This window comes from Oculina patagonica, chromosome 4 (genome assembly GCF_052425735.1).
Source record: "Oculina patagonica isolate OP01 chromosome 4, crgOcupat, whole genome shotgun sequence".
In the NCBI taxonomy this organism is placed as follows: domain Eukaryota; kingdom Metazoa; phylum Cnidaria; class Anthozoa; order Scleractinia; family Oculinidae; genus Oculina; species Oculina patagonica.
This window is the reverse complement of record NC_135761.1, coordinates 50279252-50305778: the sequence shown is the minus strand read 5'-3', so window position 1 is coordinate 50305778 and position 26527 is coordinate 50279252. Positions and strand designations below refer to the sequence as shown.

General features: G+C 38.2%; 2 protein-coding genes across 5 annotated transcripts; one reads left to right on the top strand and one right to left on the bottom strand.

Annotated features, from left to right (window-relative positions):
* The first annotated feature begins 948 nt into the window (after positions 1 to 948).
* Positions 949 to 16333, top strand: LOC144650460 (uncharacterized). 4 transcript variants are annotated; one of them, XM_078510147.1, is made up of 3 exons: positions 949 to 1157; positions 1797 to 1870; positions 9368 to 10290. In XM_078510147.1, the coding sequence occupies exons 2-3, from the start codon at positions 1820 to 1822 to the stop codon at positions 9617 to 9619; spliced, it is 303 nt and encodes a 100-aa protein (XP_078366273.1). In that variant the 5' UTR covers positions 949 to 1157; positions 1797 to 1819; the 3' UTR covers positions 9620 to 10290. The 4 variants fall into 4 exon arrangements, with proteins under 4 accessions (XP_078366273.1, XP_078366274.1, XP_078366272.1 ...); XM_078510148.1 differs by lacking the exon at positions 949 to 1157 and having other exon boundaries at positions 1359 to 1870; XM_078510146.1 differs by lacking the exons at positions 949 to 1157; positions 9368 to 10290 and adding an exon at positions 15980 to 16333 and having other exon boundaries at positions 1360 to 1870.
* A 597-nt stretch (positions 16334 to 16930) lies between these two features.
* LOC144650433 (actin-like protein 6A) lies at positions 16931 to 26515 on the bottom strand. The gene is made up of 13 exons (XM_078510111.1): positions 26401 to 26515; positions 26248 to 26324; positions 25666 to 25744; positions 25315 to 25416; positions 23815 to 23915; positions 23269 to 23568; positions 22437 to 22526; positions 20945 to 21006; positions 20130 to 20244; positions 19613 to 19693; positions 18888 to 18983; positions 17772 to 17858; positions 16931 to 17629 (listed from the first exon to the last, which is right to left on the bottom strand). Exons 1-13 carry the CDS (start codon positions 26423 to 26425, stop codon positions 17549 to 17551), a joined length of 1296 nt encoding a protein of 431 aa, XP_078366237.1. The 5' UTR covers positions 26426 to 26515; the 3' UTR covers positions 16931 to 17548.
* Positions 26516 to 26527: the final 12 nt, after the last annotated feature.

Genomic DNA, 26527 nt, shown 5'->3' with positions numbered 1-26527 from the left:
GATCGTTATATCGGGGTTCCACTGTAAAACAAATAATTTCACATTGAGGTTATGGGATGAATATATAACTTCTTTTGTTTTGCAACTTCGACCTCAGCGTTTCATTGCTGGTTCTCGCCTGTTTAAGTCCTTTAAGACACTTCAGGGAGTTTTAGCAACCCGATCAACAAGTAGATATAATATTTTAGCTAGTGTTAAAGAAATTGAAGGTAGTAAAGTTGCCATTAGTTTTAAAAAGGTATTTAGAAGACGCCGGAAGGATACCTGAGAAACATATCAAAGGTTTTCTTCCGGCGACGTAAAATCATTTCCTACAAGCCTTTTGCAACCGATTACAACCTTTCTACGTACAGTGAACACTAATTTTACAAATTTAAACGCTTCAAAAGGGAACTTTACTCTCACAGTGTCTCTCTCCACCCAGGTGTATAAACGGGTTATTGTGAATTATCAGGGAAATCTGTCAAAATGCTGGGGGCTAACCTGGTGACTGGTATCCCATCCGATCAGTCGGTAGCGATATTCCTTGTCGCTTCAAACTATATTTTACAATTAGACAGCATGCCCGAGTTTTCTTTTAGCGAATAGTCAACGAGGCGCATTAATTTTTTTAGTCTCGAGCCAGCCTCGAGCCAGCCTCGAGCAAAGAAAACTCAATTAATGGAATAACAATTTCACTTAACAGGCACATCTTTGGATTTCCAAATTTGTTTTTTATACTAGAGAAAGAAACAAAACTGTTGTCAGTTCATTTTAGAGCGCAATGTTCTGTATAACTCAGAAATGCACTGACGAAATAGCCGGCTGATTTATTAAATCGATGATTATATTAATGTAATATTGGTTTCTAACGTAAGAATATTTGCCATTAATAATTTACAAATTAACGGCTTTTAGGAACTATCCCAGTTTTTAACTAACTCAATCTATTCGCGAGAACGCAAGAGTATAGAACGTCAGAGGGTAGGTGATTGATTTTAAACTTTATTGTCTTGTTTATATTCCAATTACTTCGTTTTTTATTATATGCTTTCAACAACAAGCTTGTTTAAATATTTCAGATTCATCGGTACTCAAACATCCATATCGCAAAAGCGCCAGTAGGAATAGTTCAATTTTGGAATAAAGCGTTGTCACTCTAACGACACGAATCTTAGGTATAACTTAAAACAACACAAAAAAGAAACGTTCTACAAAGTTAGCTAGGCTATCACAACGGACATGATTTTAAGTCACAGGCACACCATTTCGACATTTTTTAAGCTATTGTACTTGAACAAATTTTGTTAAATCACAAAAGCCGAAGAACCGAAGAAACTTATTTATACAAGTATATCTCCAACAAAGAAAACTTACTAACACAATAAACATTTGTTTTACAAAAAAGCGTGCTTCAATTCAATTTCCTTTTTTATTTGAACCTAAAGAAACACACTGTTCCTCTAGCTCTCAGGATTATTGATAATCAGCTTTTTGCACATTTGTGATTACAGACGGGTTTTTTTTTAATTTCTGACGCAAGAACAACCAATATGTTTCTATAGCCATGGCTTAGCTTGTGATAGTTAATTCAACCAGAAAGTTCCGTAGCCAGAATTCCGGCAATGAAAAAGAACGCTACAAGGCCCCATTTATAGTTAACTTGACTTTCAAAATTAATTTTCTAGTCAACACAGGAAAAACTCCGTATTGGAGATTAAACTGAAAAGTGATGACTCCGTGAGGCGTTATCTGAGCAAACACTTTAACTTTTGCCGGCCATGTTCCATATTAACAACTCTTAATAATTTGCACAGGGTACGTCAAAAACTTTCCAGAAATGTTGCAGAAACGGATCATTGCTCTCTTTCTCTTCGCCATCTGTATACAGGTTTGGAATCAGAATCTGACTGGAGTTTGTTTAAGCAGGCAAAGAACAAAGTCACAAACTTGATTAGGAACACCAAACAATCGTACTTTAAGGATAAATTTTCCGAACATGAAAACAACACAAGAAAGCTCTGGAACTTGATCAAATGCTTGTCCAAGGATGATGAAGAAAAGCAGATAGGAATCAAGAATCTGACGGAAAATGATGAAATTATCTCTGATAAGAACAGCATCGCGGAGATACTAAACAATTTCTTTATTGACCAGCCCAAGAAATTGACTACGACGCTTGATGGTGAAAGTCTATCAGATTCTTTGTCTTCAATTAAAAGGGGCAGCGCTTGTGAGTTTGATATTCCACCTATCACTCAGAAGGAAACAGCAGAGCTACTTCTATCTATCCCTGCGCATAAGGCAACTGGTGATGATGGTATTAGTGCCAAGTTGCTTAAAATTGCTGCACCTGCCATTGTCCCCTCACTTGCCAAGTTGCTAAACCATTGCTTGCGTACGAAAACTTTTCCAAGCGCCTGGAAAGTTGCAAGAGTCACCCCGGTTTTTAAAGGAAATGGGAACAGGAACGATAAAAACAATTACAGGCCGATATCTGTGTTACCGGTACTATCAAAACTTTTAGAGAAACACGTCTGTGATCACCTATGTAAATTCCTGAATGAAAATGGTTTACTTCACAGCTTCCAGTCTGGCTTCAGGAAAAGATTCTCAACCGAAACGGCTCTGATACGGCTCGTGGATCAGATCTTATTTGATCTTGACAGTGACAAGGTAACCGGGATCGTCTTTGTGGACTACAAAAAAGCGTTTGATCTCATTGACCACCAATTGTTGTTAACAAAGCTCGGGGCGATCGGTGTAGGGGAGGATTATCTGCCTCTATTTACTGACTACATGAATGGCCGTAAGCAATACGTAAACATTGATGGATGTCATTCTAGTATAAGGGACATTACTTTGGGTGTACCTCAGGGTAGCATCCTAGGTCCTGTACTGTTTCTTATATTTATTAATGACCTACCCTCAGCTCTACAGGACACTGTGGCAGATATATATGCTGACGATACTACAGTTAGTTATTCCACCGACTATAGGTTAGCACCTTGGGCCGTCAGTGACAGTCTCCAGTCGGATTTGAATAAACTACAAAAATGGTCAGATAACAACAAAATGATTCTTAACGAAAAAAAGACCAAGACAATGCTCGCCACGGGTAAATAGCTTGAGAAAAGAATGGGGCACCAGCAGTTGCAAGTTAAATTAAATGCCACTGAGCTCGATCAGGTGAACTCACAAAAACTGCTGGGAGTCACAATCGACTCCAAACTGTCCTTCGATGAACATATCGATGACCTCTGTAGAAAGGTTTCCCAGCGTATTGCTGTACTGAAAAGAATTAAGAAATTTCTCCCTTTTCAACAAAGGATAGCATATTACAACGCGATGATCAAGCAAGACATGCTCTACGCCTCCGTGGTGTGGTCGTCGTGTTCTCTGGGGAATTTGCAGAGGATTCTTCGCCTCCAGAAACGCGCTGCGCGCGTTATCCTTGACGCCGACACACGAGCGAACAGCGTTGAACTTTTCAAGATTTTAAATTGGCTTCCGGTTCATCTCGAGGTTAAAATAAACATCTTAACACAAGTGTACAAACGTATTAATGGCCAAAGCCCATCCTATATGAACGAACTTTTAGTGCCAAACTCTGAAATAAATGAAAGAAATAGTCGATATGGCTCTGTCAACTTGGCCTGCCCCCGTTTCAAACGAAAAACCGAAGGAGGGCGATCATTTAGCGTGAGAGCAACTAGACTTTGGAACACTCTTCCCAATTTCTTAAAGAAAAGTGAGAGTCTACATTGTTTTAAAAATGGCCTAATTGATTTTTACGCATCTAGCCTTAAGGACATTCATCATTTTACAGTTTTTTAATTCTTAATCCCTATTTTTAGAAATTTCTGTATTTTAATTCAAATTTTAAATTGTATATATTATGTAGTTGTAATTTGTAATCCGAGTATATATTATGTAGTTGTAATTTGTAATCCGAGGGCCGCTTGTTTGTCAGTAGTTTTTACTGTTTGCCGTTACCCTCTTTTAATAAAGTTGATTGATTGATCTACTTTTGTTTTAATACAGTACACGATACGTAAGATTACTATATTAACACTAAATGTTAGTCGTTTTCTGGGAATTTTTCTACTCAACTGAAATTTATTAGCAAATTTTAATATTTAGGGGAGCTTTTCAATTCAATTCAATCGTTCCATATCATATTTTCCTTATTGGGGCATTAGATCTGGCCAGAGAATACTTTAGCTAGTTATCCATTTTCATGAGACCGATATGTTTCTCAGGGGTCCTGTTCTTGGTATAATCATTCTCCCGCAGTTCGCAAAATTTATAATTTATTTCATATATTCACCATCACGAAAGGATCTCACGATGGAGGACTATAATAACGAGTTTCATCTCATTCAAAGGAAAAGCTGTTTTTACAATAACTGAGCGAATTCTCGCGCGCTGATTGGCTAATTTTCATTGTCAATAAGAGTACAGACGCATGAAACTCGCAGCTGACGCAATCAGCGAAGGTTTTGTCAGGGCGCTAAAAAGGAAGGGCGGTGAAACGCGCTCAGAGCTCTTGAGCGATGTGTGATGCGGAGGCGGACTGGGGCGAGCGCGCTCCACTGCAGCAAAGTGAAAAACATGGCGGCAAATGCGATCGTGTGGCTGGTGAAAAAAAGTGATTGCTACGCGGAACCAGTAAGAGATTTTCACTAAATTTCTTTGGGCATTAAATAATGATATGCTTCCCAATCAGTATAAAGTTAGAAAGTGTTTGAATCTGTTACCGCAGAGTTGAATTATGGCAATTAAAATCATCTTGCTCGAACAGCCTTCGACCTTTTTTTCGAACGCTAGAAATCAAGCACCAATTTCGTAAAAAGTATATGGTAGCAGGTGGCTCAATTTTCTAGCAATAAGTAAAGTATGTATTGCTTTTTCATCTGTGTAAATTTCGTTCTGGACTTTTTTGGACTTTTTGAGTTAGAGGGTTTGAAATTTTACACTTTTTTTCGACTGTGCGATCAGGGTGCTATTACTGGACGTATACAAAACATGGACCCGGGTCCATGGACCACCCCTGTGGACCCGGTCCATGGACTACCTTGTGGACCCGGTCCATGGACCACCCCAGTGGACCACCCCTAATTTTCAAAAGAAAATCAAAGTTGACGGCAGGTACTAAAACACAAAACAAGGAAATGAAACCACCAAAATGACCGAAACAAAATTAGCGAAACCACCGAAACGACCAAAACCAAACGTCGCAAAGGGTTGAAACAAGCGAAACGAAACAAAAACACTAAAACCCATTACCATTAGCGAGAGCAAACCATAAACAGGCTAACCTGAGCGTTATTCAGGCTAACCGAAGTGCTATTGAGGCTAACTAGAGTGCTATTTAGGCTAACCGTGAACTGGAGTGGCCAACCGGAGTGGAAGGCATGGAAGGTGCTCTCCGGTTTATAGCCTGAATAGCACTCCGGTCAGCATAACTAACACTCTGGTTAGCCTGTTTACGGTTAGCTTTCAATAATCATTTATGGTAAAGGTTTTGCTTGTTTCGGTGATTTTGTCTTGTTGTCTATGTCACTCTTTCGGCCGTTTCGGTTGTTTCGGCGGTTTCGTATTGATCGTTTCGGTGGTCTAGCTTGTTTCGGTCGTTTCTTTTCAGTGGTTTCATTTCGTTGTTTTGTGTTTTAGTACCTGCCATCAATTTATACCAGGTGTCCCCATTCTACACTTTGATTTTCTTTCGAAAATTAGGGGTGGTCCACAGGGGTGGTCCATGGACCGGGTCCACAAGGTGGTCCATGGACCGGGTCCACAGGGGTGGTCCATGGACCCGGGTCCATGTTTTGTATACGTCCGCTATTACTAGCTTTCTAGGACCTTCTTGCAGTTTACTCGTTTCTCTGCGACCATGTTGTAGCTGTCTGTGACCGTGATAACAAGAGAAGTCTTTTTAAAGATTCTGAACTGTGAAATTCACAATTACACCCTGATTAGCTCAGTCATTTGAGTGAAAATTGCAGCTGAAGTCAAATTTGTTTTCAAAATCAATATTAAATGACTGCATTTCTTAGATTCTTCTCAGTCTGGTAGATCATGTTAACCATCAGGCAATGCCTTATGATGACTGCTTTACTTAATAATTTTCGCTCAAAAAAAATATCTATCAACCAGTATTTCTTTCTAAGTTGTCCAACAGGCACTAGTTTCTATCCTCAGGTGGTGACAGTTGTAGCCACAAAAGAACTGTCTCATACATTGGCAGAAGAAGATGCACTCAATGTCAGTGCAGTTGCACTCAATGAGTACAAACCATTCCCATTCCCTACACTGGATGGTAGCCAAGCAAATGTATGTCTTTACAACACAAACATTAACATCACAAACATCAACATCTCCCTCTTTTTAATTATTAAATGGCATTGTTTAAGACCTTTTTTGTTTTAATAATTTGCCTTTTGCTCTGGTGATGTAAAGATAAAAAGCAAACCTTTTTTAATTTTTTGCAACAGTTGCTTGACCATGCTTGTTGTATAAAAACAAATTATTCTTAATATTTTCAGTGGAGAAAGAGGATAAAAGTATGTCAGAAAAGCAGCTGGGAATGCCTTAGAGTTCTTTTCATAAAATTATATTTCATTAGTTATGTGTATGCAGATCTAGATCTGGAAGGAAAATTACCAAGAAATTTATGTGTCAAGTGGTCTTCTGCATTAACAAATAGTGACATTTCTTTTTATAAATCAAATATGAAATCAGGGGCAGATCCAGGATTTTTTTAGGAGGGGGTGCACCACAATTTTGTAAGGAATGTTACTAGAAAGAAGCAGGTCATCTCAGAGGTGAGGAGGTGTACCCCCTGCTCCCTTCCCCTAGATCAATCCTGGAAACAATACACTCCTTGATACCTCATTGTCAACACATGATCATGATATAAATAAAGCTGACTGAGAGCAAGATATATCAAATAAATCAAAAAAGTAAATAAAGATCATTGGTCACACTATATTGATGGGCTACTTAGTGGTGTGTATAGATATAGCGATCATAAATAAAAACTTTAGCATGCAGGCTAAAGATGAAACTCTATTTTTTTAGTAAAATAGTAACATATAATGAAAAAAGGCCTGTTATTTTTTTTAACCTTATTATATGTGCTGCTCAGTGTATCTGTCAAAATCAAAACCTAAAAGGAATATTCCGAGTCATGAGTGATTTAAATGTAATTAAAGAAAGCATGTTTCACTTGCCCTGTTACACTTACTCTTTCTGGGAAGTTCATGGATACAAACCCCAAACTTTCATCTTTATTTATTTTATTTACTTGACAGATATTTCTTGAGCTGCAGTTTGTAATCTCAATTACTGAGGTTGTCAGGGTGAAAGTAAGATTTCAGTGATTTTCACAGGTCAGATTTTGGAAAAAGACTCCATCATAACTCATGATCATTCACAGTTAAAGACGACGCAATATGATCGCAGAGAAAAGAGTAAAATTGCTAAAAAGTTATTAATAGCACCCTGATCGCACAGTCGAAAAAAGTATAAACTTTCAAAACCTCTAACTCAAAAAGTTCAAAAAAGTTCAAAATGAAATTTACACAGATGAAAGAGCAATACATACTGTACTTATTGTTTGGAAACTGAGCCATCTCTGACCATATCTTTTACGTAATTGGTGCTTGATTGCTAGCGTCCGAAAAAAAGGTAAAAAGCCTTTCGAGCAAGTTGATTTTATTTGTGATAATGCAACACTGTGTTCACAGAATCGAGCACTTTTAACTTCTGACGGTTGAAGAAACATATCGTTATTCCATTCCCAAAAGAATTTCGTGGAAATCTCCTACTGGTTCCGCGTAGCAATCACTTTTCTTCACCAGCCATCAAATCTCACTCGCCGCCATGTTTATCACTTTACTGCAGTGGAGCGCGCTCGCCCCAGTACACCTCCGCATCACACATCGCTCAAGAGCTCTGAGCGCGTTTCGCCGCCCTTCCTTTTTAGCGCCCTGGTTTTGTCAAACTTTTCAGCACTGATTTAGCGCTGTATTCTTGATGAGGCGAGAATTATACCACAAAACTAGAAGTCTTCAATGAAGAAATCATCTAAAATTAATCGGTTTAAACTTAAGAAACCAGTGCAACCTGAGAGCGAAGAGATCAGGATGTTTATTGAGGATTCAGACCGAAAATCGGCGGTGAGCGGGAATGTGTGTTGTCAATGAAATTTAATAGGAAGCTGAACGGTATTCTAACCAAACGTTTAATTTACGAGCCTGTGAGCGTGATTCTCCGAATTACAGCGACAAAATTTAGATTCTGCGGGCTTACGGCAATCGCATCTTCCCCGTAGATTTCTTTCCTTCGTTTTATAATCAGTTTTGGCTTTTCGTTATTGTAAAACACAAATTGACATCAGTTTTTTATGCGTCTATCCTGTTATTAATGATAAATTTCGTCATAACATTGTCAAAGTTTGTTGTAGATCCACTCGCCTAGCGGTTCATGGGTCTACAACACTTTGACAATGTTATGACGCAATTTATCACCAATAACAGGACAGACGCATAAAAAACTGATGTCAATTTGTTAAATGGGCAGCCAGCATGAAAGTATTAACTGTTTTAATACCGCCCTGGTTTGTTGTCATGGAGGGAATCGACCTTACGACCGCCTACGTGCAAGGCGAGCGCCTAAAAGTTTCTAAGCTGACATGACGCACATCTTGTAAAAGGGGGTAATTGAAAAATAGACATTATCTAAAATAAAGTAGCGCTTATTAAAATGCGCTTACTTATCCTCAACCCGCTCCCCCCTCCAAAAAAAAAAAAAAAAATAATAATAATAATAATAATAATAATAATAATAATAATAATAATCAAAACTATAACAAAATTCTCGAACGTGATTGGTTATCAGCAGCCTGATTTGAGCACTAATAGGACAGTTTACGCGTCATGCTTGTAATTGGACAGTGTAATAGGACAGTTTACGCGTCATGCCTGTGTAATTGGACAGTACGCGTCATTTTGCGCGCGCTGTTGTTGTGCATTTTGTTGAGTAAACTGTTTTGTTTTTCATCATTTTGCCAGTAAATTTTGCTACTTTGTTTCTTGAATTTTGTCATAGTTTTGATTAATTGGTAAGAGGACTTCGTGTCGTCCAATTCGGTCTGTTATCATACTCGTGATTAAGAAATCGGACTCCCGCTACGCGGTCGTCCGATTTTGTTAATCACTCGCATGATTACAGACCGAATTGGACTCCACTCAGTCCTATTACCATTAATAATAATAATAATAATAATAATAATAATAATAATAATAATAATAATAATAATAATAATAATAATAATAATAATAATAATAATAATAATAACAATAATAATAATACACATTTGCAGGCAACACCGTCCGGGGATGGAAATTTCCTCGGCACTGGATCTATAACTATAGATGACAAAACTGCTACTCCGTCAGAGGTCTTCACGGGAGGCAATGACAGTGTTACCGTGACAAAGCGCCAAGATACCGGTGAGGAAGATGGCAGCTCCAAAAGTAGAGATTCGCTGAAATCTCGAAAGCGTTTCCGCAAGTTGCTTAGAAGGATTCATGGAGCACCAAAACCACATCTCGGGTCCAAAGGTGGAAAATAGCGGACTCCGGATTCGATTTTTTGGAACAGTGTAGCTAACGTTTAAAATTCTTTCTGTTCCATTCTTAAGCTATATTATAAATATTGCCTCTATTATTACTAAATAAAAATTCTTATGTTGAAAAATTGTCCATAAAAATGGTATATTTCTCACCCACAAACAGGATACTTGTTAAAAATGTGCATCTCTAAGTATAAACAAAACATCGTTCTTAAAATAGTGGTCCATAGCTCATTCAACTGATGTGCTAACAGTTATTTGATCTCCTTGTGATTCACTCCTGACATGATTAAACTATAGCTCGCTGAAGCCGAACGTCGAGTAAACTCGCATTACGCTTTATGTTATGGATATTTCTTATTTACGTTGTGGGGTGACATTTCAAATTAACTCTTACTATCCGTCGCTAATGGCTGTGTGTTTGCTGAATGGCTTCTTGTAACTTAAAAAGTTATCTTTTCATAAATCTTCTCCTTCATGAACCACTTCCATGTCTTTTACACTCAAGTGGTTTTGAGAACTTGGCTAAAAGTCATCACAACTTTTTCCCCAAGTAAATGAATGGCTTTTTCAGATATGATGTTGCTATTCAGAATTATAGACATTTTTTGACTGGAAGTGGAAAGTGCAGAGAAAATCCTGAAAAGCAAACTTAGACAAGTTTAACCCTCAAAAACAACAAGGAAATTCATACGCCACCGTGTAGGCCTCTCCTGATTGTCCAAGTAAAATGCCGAAAGCTTTTCTAAAAAAGTTGCTCAAAATTAAAAAAGTAGTCGCAAAACACTAAAAAGTTTGTCTTGAAGGGGCTAGGTCACGGTAAGTATATTTATTTTCGTTAATTAAGAGCTCTAAACTTTAAATTGACAGAGCAAAAGACTTTTATTGGCAAAATCACGGCCACATAACAAACAAGGATGATTTTCGAGCATTGTAAGTGATACTTTCATACAAATTGAGATAAACTTGAAAAAAGTCGGGCCGGTGTTTTTCAAGTTTACCCGAACGCAATCCGTTTTAAACTTCTTGAATTTTGCCCATTCATGCTCCATCAGTTTTGGCCTTACTCTGTTAGTGCCAAAAATTTCCTAAATTTGCGTGACATAGCCCCTTCAAAACTAAGTGTTTCTCAACACAGGTATTGCCACAAGGAAATGACCGACCGACTGAGCTAATGCGAGGACAACTAGCTGCATCATTCTCGTCCCCAGCGCCGGTTGACACTCTCAGCCGGCGGAGCCTCTGCACGAAAAACAAGTGGCTTTGATAAATGAACAGTTTTACAATCCCTTTGTTATACGAAAGTTTAAAACGGTTGATTTGATGGGCTAGATTGGAAACTCCCTTTGTTAAAATCTAGCCAATCAAATCATGTGTCCCAAGAGACACTTGTATCTCGTGCAGGGGCTCAACCACAAAGCAAACGACGCGTCGATTTGACCTTTAATTTGATGTGAAAGCCCCTTGTGTCTTATACAAGTTACACAAGACCAACCATGCAAAGAGTTATTCTCAAATCTCGTCAAGTGATAGACGGTACTGTTACTTTAAGACACGTGCCCTTTTTATTTCCTGTAACTCCTGCTGGAGCGAGAACTTGGGCTTACATCAAGCCTTCTTTCGGTAATGACCAAATCTTGCTTTCTTATAAACGTCTCGCCTGACTTTGCCGAAAAAACTATATTGAGAAGTTAGGAAACGATCGACAATAGAAAATACCGACTCTGAGTTAGGTTAGCTAGATTGAAACATTACAAGTTATATGTTTTATTTGGTCCGATCAACAAGTAGATACCTTATTATAGGAAATTAACGTTTCATGGAATTTCAAAAATTCGCGTTAATTTAAGACGCGTTAATTTTTGTTAACGTTAATCCGCGCCGTTAATTAAGTGGAACGTTAATTTCCATGCCCTTAATTTTCATTATTTTGGCTCCAATTTCTCGATACAGTCCAGACGTTCTTGACTCGTAGGAAAAGGCATTATTTCATCAGGTTGGAAATCGACCGGTATCACTGAAACTGTGAAGAACGCTTGAGGGGGTCAGATTTCTTCGCTTAACCCCTACGTTTAGGATTATACACATGTTTATACGCTTAGGGTTGAAATAAACTTGTCTCTGTTGTCTCAACAAGTTTTTTTCTTTTTGTGTTCGTTGCGTTAATTTCTTTCATTTTGAAATGTTACCCCCTTTTCGCGTTAATTTCCTTTATTGGGAAGTAAGTTTTATTTCAATTCGGGTTAATTTAAGTCGCGTTAATTTCAAATACCTTAATTAACACAAGCGTTAATTTCCTATAATAAGGTATATTTTTTAGCTAGTGCTAAAGAAAATTGTAGGTAGTAAAGTTGTCATTAACGGTAAAATGCATGTTTCCTGAGTCGCTACAAGGATACCTGCACAACTTTCTACATGTACCCTTGAAGCAAAATATTAAGTAATATATCAAACACGAGACAGCGTTTTTCATCACATTTCCAAACACCGAGAAGAGAGTTGAAAATACGACGCGCAGCGGAGTATTTTTGACGAACTTCGAGGTGTTTTGAAATGTGATGAAACACTCTGTCGAGTGGTTGATATATCTTCTCAATCGAAACTAAAACTACAACGAAAACGAAAAAATAAAATCGTCAAAATCTATGCTAATTAAGATCAGATTTCCAAACTCCGTCACGGTTCTGATTTCCTTTGTTTTAACTAGATGAATTATTAATGAGTTTGAGAAATATTTTTCTAAATGCCTTTTACAACTTGTGAATACCTCTCTACCTACAATGAACACTTATTCTTATCTGGTTATTTTACAAATTTGAACGATTGAGAACGAAACTTAACTCTCACAGTGCCTCTCTCCACCCAGGTGTATAAATGAGTGTGGGTGAATTGTCAGGAAAACCTGACAACATGCTGGAGGCTAACCTGGTGACTGATCCGGGGTGACTGATATCCCTTTCGGTCAGCCATTAGTGATATTCCTTGTTGCTTCATACTATGTAGACTGATATTTTAAAGGCAGTCTCCTAAAATTAAGAACGATCGACTTTAACTTTTTCTTACGTTCGGCGGACAAAGGCATCATATTCATAAAAATTTTGTTTATTCAATTGCACGAAGCTAGAATCTGTAGAAACTGTCAAACCATGTCCGTTTTTAGTCGACGAATAGTCAACGAGGCGCATTAGCCTCGAGCGAGCCTCGAGCAAAGAAGATTTAATTAATGAAATAACAATTTTGCTCAACAGGCACGTCTTTGGATTTCTGAATTTACTTTTTACTAGAGAAATAAACAAAATTGTTTTCAGTTTATTTCAGAGCTTAACTTTCTGTTTAACTCGGAAATACACTATAGAAGTAGCTGGCTTATATCTTAATTCGATCATTACATCACTCTGTTATTGGTTTCTAATGTAAGAATATATATATACATACTGAGATTTACAGTTAGAATTGATCTGTTGAAAACACGGTTCGGAAATTTTCGCAGCCAATGACAACGGCGAAACGACTTTCTCGCACGTGAGAAACCCGTTTCGTCCAATCAGAAAGCGGCTGTCAAAACGCATCAACATTTTCAATGAACATGGAGCGAACGTGGAAGCTTTGTCGATGGCGCTAGCTTTTTCACTGCTTGACCTGCTTGAAAGTTTTTGGCCTTTCGCAGTACATTTGTGAACGGTTTAAAACGTTCTCATTGACAACTATGGCTGAATCTTCTGACAGTAGGTTTAAACCATTAAGTAAACCCATCGAAGAATATATTACAGAGCAGAAAAACAAAAACACTCGAGCAAAAACGCAGCGGGATGTGAATTTGCTTTCTACATTTCTGCTGGAGAAAAACGAACAAAGTAAAATTGAAGACATCCAACCAGAAGAGCTCAGCCGTTACCTTAGTGAATTCATTCTTAGTGTGAAAAGAAAAGATGGCCAAGACTATGAACCATCGAGCCTTCGAGGGTTGTTCTCAAGTTTTAACCGGTATTTAAGAGAACGCAAATACTCAGCGAGTATTATCGAAGACATTGTGTTTGATCAAGCAAGAAAATGTCTGGAAGCTCGCAGCAAACAACTGAAAAAAGAAGGCAAAGGGAACAAACCCAACGCAGCCGAAGCTTTGACTGATGTGGAGGAAAACATTCTTTTCGAAAAGAATTTACTGGGAATCTCAAATGCCGAAGCTTTGCTGAACACACTCTGGCTTTTCAATTCAGTGCATTTTGGTTTGAGAGGCTGTGAAGAACATCGGCAGATGACTTGGGGCGACGTGGAACTTCACATGGAAGCCGACGGAACTGAATACCTAGAGTATTCTGAACGTCAAACGAAAACTAGTACGGGAGCTGAACCTCGAAATGTCAGAGCTGTTAAACCGAAGGCTTTCGCAGCACCAAACGGTCCACCTGAAAGAGATCCAGTTGCCGTTTACAAAATTTATTCCGAAAAGAGACCTGACGCGATGAATAAACCTGATGCGCCATTCTATCTCGGAATAAATTACACAAAAAGTCCTTCGTCGAAAAAACTGTGGTTTAAATCAAGTGCAATGGGTCAGAACAAATTGAATAGTCTGATGAAAACCATGGCGGAAAAAGGAGGCCTTTCAAGTAAACGACTGACTAATCACAGCGCTCGAAAACGCATGGTACAAAAACTAAACGACAGCGACATACCTCGGCTCCCAGTCACATTATGCAGCTCTCAGGCCACAAAAATGTCCAAAGCATTAACAATTATAGCCACATTTCCCAACAACAGCAAAAAAACATGTCAAGGATACTGAGTGCGACCTCGACTGAATCTTCTGCAAAAGTTCATCGAGCATTGGCTACAGAGAGTGAAGCTGAAACTCTGTCTTGTAGTTTTCAGTCGTCAAGCAGTCCAACATTGCCTGGAGCAAGTGTATTTAGCGGAGCCGTGTTTCATGGAGGACACTTAAACATTTCTATAAACACATAGTAAGTCAGTCGCCTAATGCGTACTCAGCAACAAGAAAGCAAACCTTCAAGCGTGTTAAACGTATTTTAGATTCTTCGGATGAAGATAGCCCTCCCTTGCAATAGCACGGTTTAATACGTATTCTTAGTTCTTATTTCTATATTTCATTCTTGTACTTGTTGAGTGAAAAACTCTTGATATTCGATTTCTTATCCAATTAGAACAATTTTAAGACACGAGAATAATCTCATGAAATGTCTTTTTTCAACGATTTTGTTGTTATTATCATTTTGTAAATTAGCGTACTTTCATTTTGTGTGCTTGTAGCAGGGTATTATAACAATAAAAAAACAGTTCAGCGTGGAAAAATCTCTGTATTTATAAAATAAACAAATTACAGCATGGAAAGTGCTTTGTACGGTGTTTACGCACTCGTTGTTTCTGATACGTCAACAACTCGTGCGTAAACACCGTACGCGCGCACTTTCCATGAAGTAATCTAACTTGACTTTCAATACAATATAATTGTGAAATCGACACAGGCAAAATTAAACTCCGTATTACAAATTAAAGTGAATCAGGAAACTCCATAAGTCATTTAGGATCTCTGGAATTGATTTTGAAGGACTGTAAAATAAAATGCAAACACTATAATAAAGATACTTCTATTATTACGACCAAGTTCCATATTAACAACACTTCGTAATTTACATTAGGTACATCAAGGAATTTTCAAGAAATGTTGCAGAAATGGATCATTGGTCTCTTTCTCTTCACCGTGTGTATGCAGGTTCGGTATCTACCTAAGTTTAATACAGTACATGATACGTAAGGCTACTATATTAACACTACTTGTCAATCGTGTTAAGAACATTTTTCTTTTGAACAGAAACTGCAAATTTAAATATTTTTGGAATATTCTTAATGCACAGGAGGTCTATCATTCAACTATTACATATTACTGTCCATAGAATGTTTTAGCCACTGTAGTTGTCGACTTTTTAGAGACCAAGAAGCTTGCTTCGGGTCTTGTCCACTGTAAAATTCCGAATATTAGCCATTACGGAAGCATCTCACTATCGACAACTACAACGAGTTTATCTCAGTGAAAAGAAAAGTAATTTGTGCACAACCAGTATGGATTCACCAGTTGTTTCATACCACCCTGGTTTGTGGACATGGCGGGAATCAACCACCTATGTCGAAGGCGAGCGGCCAAAAGGTACTGAGCTAGCATCCAAATAAGTAGTTCTTATTATGTGAAGTTCATTAAAAAGGCGCGCTCATTCACTTCTCTCCCCCCCCCCCCCCCCTCTTCCCCTAGGAAAAAAAGAAAGATAATGATGTTCAAATGATAAGTGTGGGGTGAGATTGAAGGGGAGGCAATAAATCGAATTTTAACGCTATTCACATTTGCAGGCAATACCGTCAAAAGGAAGAGAATTCCTTGGCACGGTCGGAGCTATGGCAGCAGATGCCAAAGCTGCTACTCCATCAGAGGTCTTCAATGGAGCTGATAATGGTGTTAAAAAGCGCGAGACAGCTGTCGAGGAAGAAGCAAGCCCCAAAAGTAGACATCCGTGGTTGCAAAGACCGAAGACTAGCCCCAAGCATTTAAAGACGATCGAAAGGATTCTACAAGGAGCAAAACCAAATAGTGGGTCCAAAAGTATTGGTTGGTGAAGACGTAGAGTCTGGATGCTTCTTCTGGAACGGCCTTGTTAACGTGTCTTCTTGATCGATTCTTAAACCACATTATATTACTGTTATTTTACTGCAGGTATCAATATTAAAACACGTGAACTTTGCTGAATCAATGATACGTTTTTCGCTGTTGTCAGTCGTCGTAGCGGCTCTCTCAGGAAACAGAAGTTCACTTTAACCGTTTCAAAAGGTGATGTCTGTCGTTTGTCGCGTGTTATTAAAGAGCGTAGTAGTATCATCTCTATTTATATTACTGAATAAAAATGCTATGATATTAAAACAAATAAAAATAAGTGTGCTCGTTAAAATGCGCAACTCTAAGAATAAACAAATTGCATCGCTTTTATATAAAGAACGCCGTTAATCATAACTATGGCAAAATTCTCGAATCTGATAAGTTGTTAGCACGCCCGATTTTTCACCAAATTGGAGCGCGCGCAGCTAGTGTTCGATAACAAAGTGTCCTATTACAAGGTGTCCAATAACAAAGTTCGCGTGCTGCGCATGGGCGCGCGTTTTATTTGGTTCGTTATTGACTGAATACTCATTGATATCCCTAAAACCTTCAGTTTTAAAAATGGATTTTTTTTTCTGTCGTAGTGAGGATATGTTTCAGTTGCAATTCCTTGACAAAACGCCAGAATTAAACGTCAGTCTTGGGAGAAATGATTTCATTTTTCCATATTTCGTTTATTAATAAATACATCTTATTAGACATTTTAAGTGTGTAGCATCGCTGAAAAAACAATGTAATTCAGATTACGAGTCTTTTAGTGTTTTGGCGAGCCTGCAGGTCCAGTCCACTTGAAATGATAAGTAAAAATATACTGGTCAATACTGCACACTAAAACACCTAAAAAGAGATTTTTTATCCGTCTTTCTTTCGCCAAATCCAGACTTTATACCGTGTTTTTGTTGCACGCAATCACGAAACACAACCCTGATAAACCGGCTTCCCTACAGCATAATATCTTGAGAAATTTCTAGCCATTTCGGTCCTTACAATGCTCGACGGAGTGTAGTTGGATAAAAAAAGCTACTGTTACGTAACCGCAGATAAATGCCCGGACTACAGGCAAGATGAATAGCACGGATACAGGGAAAGCGAGTGGCTGATGACGCACTTTTAGGTTTTAACGGAGAAGAATAAAGACTAAAGTAAGCCTATTGTTGGTATAAAAAGAGATCTTAAAGAGCTCTGGAGATGCCCTTGACGCGAGCAAAGTCTGCTATGGTACACTTGATACAAAATATACTAGAGTTTAGTTCTTGTTTTAAAAGGAGTCAAGGGCATTTCCTTTCTACACATCCTTTCCCTTGATCTTCGTATTCTTGTTTGGATATCCACATCTGTTGAAATGAACCCTGAAGAAAAATAAAATAGGATTAAACAACAAAAAAAGACACGACGACAACAAGACGAAACAACTTCATTGTAATCTTCGAACAAGTCAAGGTAAACTAGCAGTGTTGGAATAGTGCCAGTTTTGGAAAATTAAAAACTTACGAGTGAAGCCAGAATAGAGCCGCCTATCCAAGGATTAAACCTTTTCTCCATAGCTGTGTTATTAGAGATCAGCTTCAATCGCATGCTCTGAAGACAATATAAAAAAAAACGTACACATTACTTTTTTAACAAATAACAGTGTGTCTTAGAACCAAAAGTGGCCTTAACGCCGGGTTTCACTGCATGAACCAATCATGAGTATTGCTACTTCCCTAGAAAAGAATTCAGGGCTCGAGATTACCTTTTTTGCTAACTAGCCAAGTGGCTAGTGACAGCTTTGATTTCGCTAGCCAAAACTTATTTTTTACTAGCCACAATTTTTAAGCATAGTTCTTCTTTTAACGAGGGGGGGGGGGGGGGGGGGGGAGGAGGTGAAAACAATGTGCGATATTCTCTGAGAGACGATTTTAATAAATGTGGTTTCTTGCCACTAATGCCTCATTTTTTTCACTAGCCATTTTGGCTAGTGAAAGGCCAAAACCTACTAGCCAAAACTGCATTTTTACTAGCCTTTGTCTAGTTGGCTACCGTTAGTCTCGAGCCCTTAAGATGCTAGTCAATCGTAGGCTCGCCCTCAGCATTCTTGTCAAATGTCCTAACAATTTGCCAGCACTCATTAATACTCCTGGGAAATGTGAGAGAGGCTGCCAAAGTGAAGCATCTTGCCCCAAAATCTCACTAAAGTAAATACATTGGCCTGGGATCGAATTGATCCGGCCTCTGACGGATTGAACATTAGGCCACTGCGTCTTTCACAACGTGAACCTCAAATAAATATAGGTGAAATTGCACCATCAGTTCCAGTAGTACATGTAAGCGGTCTTCTCTACCGAACGGATTCAGTCCTCTAAAAATCCCAATGTCGACTAGTACTGAATTTCACTGAAAATTTTTATTCAGAGTCTGGAAGTTCCACACATGATCCGGACATTCACATTTTAAGTCAAAGTCCTCTGCGAAACATGCCGTCCTAGAGTTTGGTTGGTAAACTTGCAGTAAACAATCACCAACAATTATTGGTAATCGATTAATAGTTTTCAAACCGTAGGCATCCTTCGACACCTCATAAGACATATTTCATACAATGAACAATCTCGTGGGTGTTAAATTTCTTACCGGTGGTGTCTTGGAGAGAAGTTCCCGATTGAGTCTTTCAATGAATCCTTGCAGGAGAGTATTACCACCCGTGACAATCACACTTCCAAACAAACCCTGTGAGAACAAAGTTGATATTTAGCCTTACACTGCAACAGACTGTTATTATATGGTGTAAAAAGTGGAGGAAAAAACCTAGTGTAACCATTCATTCCACAAATGAAAGTAGTACTTAGTAGTACTTTTGTGTTACTGTGTGCTGTAAAGTTCGATTCTAACGTTTGGCTGTGTCAATGAAAACCGTTATGTGTGACCATTCAAATGAACGCTGGTACAGGTAGTACTGTGTTTCTTGTGGTACTGTTGCGTACGCCGCGCTATTCAGCTGTATAATTTACGCTCATTTTAAGTACCAATTTTGTTTAAATGGAACAAAGAAACTACCGGTAAGTTCTAAAAACGCTGACTTGAAAACTCAAGCTTACACTGTAAATTGCATAAAATTATGTTATTTATTGAAAACAAAGCAAAAACCAGGAAAAATAAATACAGTACAATGTTTCACATACGTAAACATACCCACATCTGAAATGTTGAGTTGTTTTGCCAGTGTTCAATTTTAGCCAAAATCACTTCCGCCCTTTTTGCACCGTGCCCTTTAATTATTATTCTTTTAGTGTACTGTTCTGTATCATTATCTTTATGAGAAATGAAATATCGATTGATGAGCAGACAGAGCCACTTACTGCTCTTATGTCTATGTCGGTCATTCCTACGCTTGTTGTGACCACTTGCGTGACACCAATGGCGGTACTGCCTTCAATACCCTGGAAATATAATGCAAGGCACAACATGTTACATTAAATGCACTGTAAAAGATAAGTTAAAGTCACATAAAATTAATGTTCAGCTTACCTCTCGGTATCTACTGTATAGCATTAACCAACTAGAGGCGTAATAATTTTAATTTTTACTGACTTTTTTCAGTGTCAATTTTCCCTGACTTTTCCCTGATCTTCAAGAACTCGATTTTTCTCTGACCTTTTTCTGACCTGTGTCAACCCTGTACATTGTATACTCCTTGTTGGAGAGGGACACTTTGAAGTGTCTTGTCCTAGAACATGAATGAACCAGCAGACATGTATTTTGTAACATATTCATCTACTTTTTTTCTTGACTTGTGAATGTGATGTGCTGCTACATGAATTAAGTAGTTGCTAACAGTACACCTTACTTGAGATACATCATAACATGTCTACTGACCTTAACATTTGAAGGATCAAAGAGTCCTTCACAGATTCTAAACCTTTCCACACCAAATGTGTTGTTATAGCCATTGGGAAATTCATACACTACTCCTGGAATATTGCCTAGTATGCTGCAAAACAGAGCAAAGCAAAAGAAATAATTATATTAGATAATAAACAACATGCAGAGAAACAAGCAAATGATACAAAAAACGAAGAAAACATGGAAAACTTTCTGCCAAAGTAACAAGTGAATTCTGCCTATAAAAACCTCTTTTTTTCTGTGCTATGATACTCTGATAATAACCAGGACCACTCACTCTACTCACAAGATGTAGAAAGTTTCATGGTTGCAGTGAGTGCACAGTGTATGAGAGTATGAGATGCACAAAATTAAAAAGAGAAAAACAACAACAACAACAGCAATTATTAACATTTAATCACTGGTCCTGCGATAAACAGTTAATTTTGTTTCCTAGGAATCTCAATGAGATTCTCAGGAAACAGAATTAACTTGTTTCCTGAGTGATTTATTACGTAGCACTGCAAAGACATGATTTAGAAGAATGGCAGTCGTTGGTCGATATTTGCAGGTAACTGTGCATTGCTGTTACCCTCTTACAGTCCATCACAGACTTTTTCAATGTAACCAGCTCAGACTTTCAGCAGGAAACAGTTTTACTGTTATTGTCACATGACCTCAACATAGCCAATGAGAGTGCACACTGTTGTGGAAACAATCCCAGCTATTTGACAACTACAACCGCTGTATGCTGACCTCAAAAAATGGCATCAACACAAATTAAAAGAAAACATTGCCAAATGTTTAACCTTTCGTCATAAGGACCATCTGACACTTGAAGAACACTTGCTTGGAAATCTTGTATGGTCTCCTGTGTTCAAAGATAACAAAGTGATTGTTTAATAAAATGATATTTATGACTGTATCAATTACATGCACTATTGAAGTTCCCATTTCCACTTGCTTGCAGCAACTGTTACAAGGCTTGAAAGGAGGGCCCTGTCAACCCTTGGAGAAGGTGCATGGTTTTCTATACAGGTATATCAGTCAGTTGGTCCATAGGTACATGTAGGTAAAAGTCTTTGTGTAGACCTAGTTTCCCAACAGGCCAGAGTTTAACCCATTAATTCTGATATGGCATGAAGCAACTACAATAAAGCATGTCTTCTCCCTACTGGATGGGATGCTAGACCACTGCAGGGTTATCTTTAGCATTAAATTAGCCAGTACCCATTTAAACACCTGGGGGAGAGAGGCACTATGAGAGTGTAGTGTCTAGCCCAAGAACACAACACAGTGACCCTGAAACATGCTTGAACCTGGACCACCTAATTCAGAGTCAAGGGCACTGACAATTACATTATAGGTCACTGTGCCTCCTAAGTTGCCAAAACAAGTGTCTGTAAATCAATTTAATGAATAATTATGCTATAATAATGTTTATTACATGTACAGTGCATATCAGCTATCAGTTTCACAACATTTTGCCATGTATGCTCTAAATATAGCAACCTGCCGCAATTAGGTTCAGTTACAATCATGAATGTGTGGGTTAATAAGGATGTGAGTTGTGTTTTATTTAACAATTAGACTACGAGCCCGAGTTTTCTATGAGCAAATAGTCAATGAGGCGCAGCCGAGTTGACTATTGCTCATAGAAAACGAGGGCGAGTAGTCTAATTGTTTTAGTAGAAACTCTAAAGGATTGCAGTCCAAAACCTACAATAATGTGCACTTTGAAGACAAAAATCAAGAAAATTTTTCGCTTAAAGAGATTCTCGCGCGCGCGACTGTTTTCAGACTATCGGCGAATAGAAAACAGTGGGAGAACAAATCAGATTCGCGGATTTCCAATAGAACACAGAGCTCTGAGTTTCTACTAAGTGTTATTATAAAATGTTTGAGGAATTGTGCGTGCTATGATTGGTCAGTTAGACTTCATAATAGCTCCATAAAGCACGCGGCTTACATCACCAGCATGCTTTATCGAGTTATAATGGATGGGGCTTACGTCACAAGTTTATGCGCATGCAATTTCTTAACATTTCATAAAACAAATTAAATATTTTCACCTTGCGTATTGTCAAGTTATATATAGCACTTGGGAATTTTTAAGAACACTCGAGAAGTATTCTTATTTCACTTCTCTCGTGTTCTTAAAGATTGCCATGTGCTTATACAGGTTGTATAACTCAACAATGCACATGGGTGTTTTTTTTTTATTTCTTTGATAAAGGAAGGTACAGAATAAGAGGTCAGAAAGCCACACAGGTGCAAATGTAGGACAATATAAACACTTACATTCACCATGTGTCTGTGAAATGATTTAGTAACAGATGGAAGGTTATTCTTCTTTGTGAAATTAGCAGGCTCACCTTCCTTTACAACTTCCTAAAATAACAATAGAAAATTAATATTAATAGTTAGCAACATTCCAAGAAAGTTCTGTCCAATAGCCTAGGGCCACCTATTTGTCGCGTAATTGGCATGCAATCACGTGCTTGTCCAATTACTGGTATCCAATTAGGACAACTTTAAATTGGATACCTGTAATTGGACAGCTACGCCATTTGTGCGTCAATCACACGCATATAAATGAGTTCTTTCTTGCTGTTTTCCCACTGTTTTTACAATCAATTGAATTTACCATTGCCTTTTCACACTAAAAAAGGTTCTGAAAGACTTCCTTACCTCGAATTCTGTTATTGATATGATCAATTAGTAACTGGATCGACCTCATGTCATACAATTCAGAGAGTACTCATATGCATACATGTAATCATGCAGCTCATGATAATGCAATGTATGGCAATATAGTAGGTAGCTATGGCTTCTTTATTTGTTAATTGTATTGAAATTATGTACACATGAAGTAAGGGGCACCTTGTGCCTTAATTTAAGGAGGCTGCATGGCCGAGTGGTTAGAGCGCTGGACTTGAAATCCGGAGGTCTCCCAAGTTCAACTTCTTGGCCACATTTGTAAATAGCCAACTAGTCTGCCTCCTGCCAGTTGGGATTTTTAACCATGTCATGTTAATTCAAAATTTTTGTTTCAGTGTTTATTCACATTGGCCCTGCAAAGCCCCTCATGGGAGTGGTTAAGTATTAATTTTAATTATGCAACATGTATTACCTTACTGGCTATGACATAAGGTGGAACAATTTCAACATTTTGTTCCTCAAACATCTGCCGACACTGAGCAGTGATAAAATCCCCAGCTAAAGGAGACTTGACGATGGCTTGTTGAAGAACGTATCCATCATGTACTGGTACAGCGCTGGTCTGGGTTGCTCCTGAATCTATCACAAGCCCTGTGGACCTTCCATTTGCAAATGCTGTCAGCACTGCATTCTTGCACAGGAAAAATGCTGGGATGTTGTATTTTTCAAACATCAACTCTGTGAGTTTCTCTCGCTTTGGACGGACATTCCACTGAAAACATTTCACATAAACTAATGAGCATTGTACGTAAATTTAAAGAGTTATTTCCTAAGCACTGTCTGTAATTAATTATAGTTTATATTGCATGCAGCAATGGTTTTATATGCACTGTAGTATTTCAGCCATCAGTTAAGGGTTGTCATTTCTCTCAGGCATGACCGAAGCAGACAATCCACATTTTTGATAACTAAATAAACTCATATTGTGTCTTCTTTTTGTGCATTAAATTGTACTTACAGAAGCTTCAGACATAAGAACTGGATGGAGGGCTGATTCAGATTTGATGTCCTTGGCATAGATGTAGTCCAACAACTTTTCAAATGTATCCCAGTCTTCAACTGCATTGTAATAAAAATCAGCAGATAAATATATTATTTATTTAACAAATAAAGAAGCCTAAGCCATGTTTTATACTGTCATAAAACACGACGGGCATTTGAGAACACGAGGGAAATGTAGAAAACATGAGCCGCAGGCGAATGTTTTCTACATTTCTCGAGTGTTCTCAAATGCCCGTCGTGTTTTATGACAGTATAAAACATGGCTTAGGCTTCTTTATTTGCTTTATGATATAGATTTTAGACACCGCGAGTGAAAAGTTTAATTACAAATATGTACAACAAGAGCGAGTATTACAAAGATGAAAAGCAGAAAATAGTTTACGGGAAGACCAGAAAACTGACACAATTTCATTCAGTATTCGACGTAAAATAAGGCTAAGCATTTCAGGTAAGTTTGTTACCTTTTAATCTTGATCTTGTCTTTTTGAACTTCGATAAACTTCACCGACTGCACCGAGTGCAATTTCGTCTCAGCATAATATAGTAGTCTCGATGACATCCGTCCCTTGCTTCGTTCGACTTGAACAAGGCGTATAATTTCCAGAAAAGCTATTGCTTCGGATATTCCCGTAAACCTTAATTGTTGTCACAATCAAGTTCCAGCATGAATAGACGATTTAAGAGGAGATTGTGGAAGAAAATCTTCGAAAGAAAACTCTCTCGCTCGCTTTCCTTGCGAGTTTCATTCAACTCAAGCGGTGAACACCGCGCCACAATTTTTCCCGCCTCACTTCGTTTACATCAAAATGAAATGTCCAGTGGATTTATACTTAAAAAGGAATTTAATAAAACAATTATTCCATTCGCCCTTGTTGGATACGAGTGGTTATAGCCAACGAACAGTCAACGACGCGCGAAGCACTCGAGGAAAGCTGACGAAAAACAATAAAACATGATTTTTCTATGTTTTATACTCTGATAAAACATAGGTTTTTAGCCAATCAGAGCGCGCGTAGACTCCTATCTATATTATAAAACAAATTAAAGCAGGTCAAAAAAACCCAAATTAGAAAAAAAAGGGATTCCTCAATATTGAAGAAAGAAATCTGGAGTGCATGTACTCAATGTGGTGAGTTTATTACAGTATATATGTACTGAGTAGTGTAGGCTATTTTATCACTCACATGTAACTGTGTAGTCAGTTGGTCAGTCATAAGAAAGACATGTGTGTTTCTCCCTTAGAGCTGATTTGCATGGTACAACTTTTTTTACGACATGACTAAGTAACAATTACAAAACATGTACACGTGTTCTTGTCTGCAGTAAGGATAAGGTAGGTTAATTAACATAACAGGATTTGTGTTGTAGTCATGGCGTAAACGTATCGCATGCGATTATTGTAGGCAAAATCATACCATGTTATTTGGCCCTAATAATACTCCTGATCAATACTCACTCATGCCATCTTTAACTGGATTTATTATTTCCATGTTCTCTTTTGCAAGATGAATTTGATTTGTGTCAATGTAGTACTTTTTCTCAGGAAGTTTTGGTTTTTCTGCAACAAAGTAATAAAAAAATGAAACACTAGATTTATAATTAGCATTACATTTTTTGTAAAAAAAATCAGACGAGCGAGAAGGAATCACTTTTCACAGCTATGGCCTAGCCTGCGAACAGGCTTTCTGGAAAGTGCTCGGCCGACAGGGCAAATGGGGGCACCTTGTCGCCGGCGCTCACAGGAAAGCCTGTTCGTAGGCTAGCTATCACCCTAAATCCTGGGTGACAAACACCCAGCAATTTTTACCTTCACTAGGGACATCTGTGTCCATGAGTTCATCTTTAACTTCTTCTTCCAACATGCCAGTGTATGTAGGGACATCGTACTGAACAAGAAACGACAAAGTTAAAAATTTATGACCTTGGCACAGTCATTTGCAAAACATTGCAATTGTGACAGTTAACAGAATGGCAGACAATTAAAGGACCCCCCCCCCCGCCCCACTACAGAAAATAGCAACAATAATAACCCCTCCCCCCCCCCCCCAAAAAAAAAATACACACACACACACACAACAGCAACAACAACAACAAAAGCTAAGCAGCTGGGGAGAAAAGAATAGGCCTTTGGGTGAAAATAGTAGTTTGATTTTTTCAAGGGAATAAATTAATGTTCAGTTGGGGAGGGGGGGGGGATATTAAGGAATGTCCCTGAAACGAAACCTGCGGGAATATGAGCCCCGTCACTTCAACCGAAAAATAAATGCCCATGCAAATGTCATTCAAAATAAATCACTATTAGCAAAAGTCGTTAATAAGTTTCTCTGAATTCCAAGTAACCCTAGCAAGATCAGATAAACTACAACTCTCAACACACAAATCAAATTACCTTTGGGCAGTCTTCACCCGCGTAGCCGGCTCGTACTGAATGGGCGCCAATGTCGAATACAATCGCGCCGACTTCGTCTACAAACGAAAGCGTTTACGTGAACTTAGCAAGACAGAAAACTCTTCAAAGTTACACAGAAATAACCGCTATTACCTCCTCCGTATACGCCGCCGCTCATTTTTGCTGGGTTTTCAACGAATGGTGTAAAAATGAATCAGTTTTTGTTGTTGATTAGCAATGGAAACTGGTAAGCAAACTGACAAACAAGCACGTGTGTGAG

Excerpts from the sequence above, each read along its gene's own strand:
- LOC144650460 (XM_078510146.1), top strand. The coding sequence starts at position 1,820 with ATGTTGCAGAAACGGATCATTGCTCTCTTTCTCTTCGCCATCTGTATA. Across the intron at positions 1,871-15,979 it reads TCTTCGCCATCTGTATACAG|GCAATACCGTCAAAAGGAAG; the intron begins GTTTGGAATCAG and ends TCACATTTGCAG.
- LOC144650433 (XM_078510111.1), bottom strand. The coding sequence starts at position 26,425 with ATGAGCGGCGGCGTATACGGAGGAG. Across the intron at positions 25,745-26,247 it reads CGGGTGAAGACTGCCCAAAG|TACGATGTCCCTACATACAC; the intron begins GTAATTTGATTT and ends TTTCTTGTTCAG. Across the intron at positions 23,569-23,814 it reads TTCTTATGTCTGAAGCTTCT|TGGAATGTCCGTCCAAAGCG; the intron begins GTAAGTACAATT and ends AAATGTTTTCAG.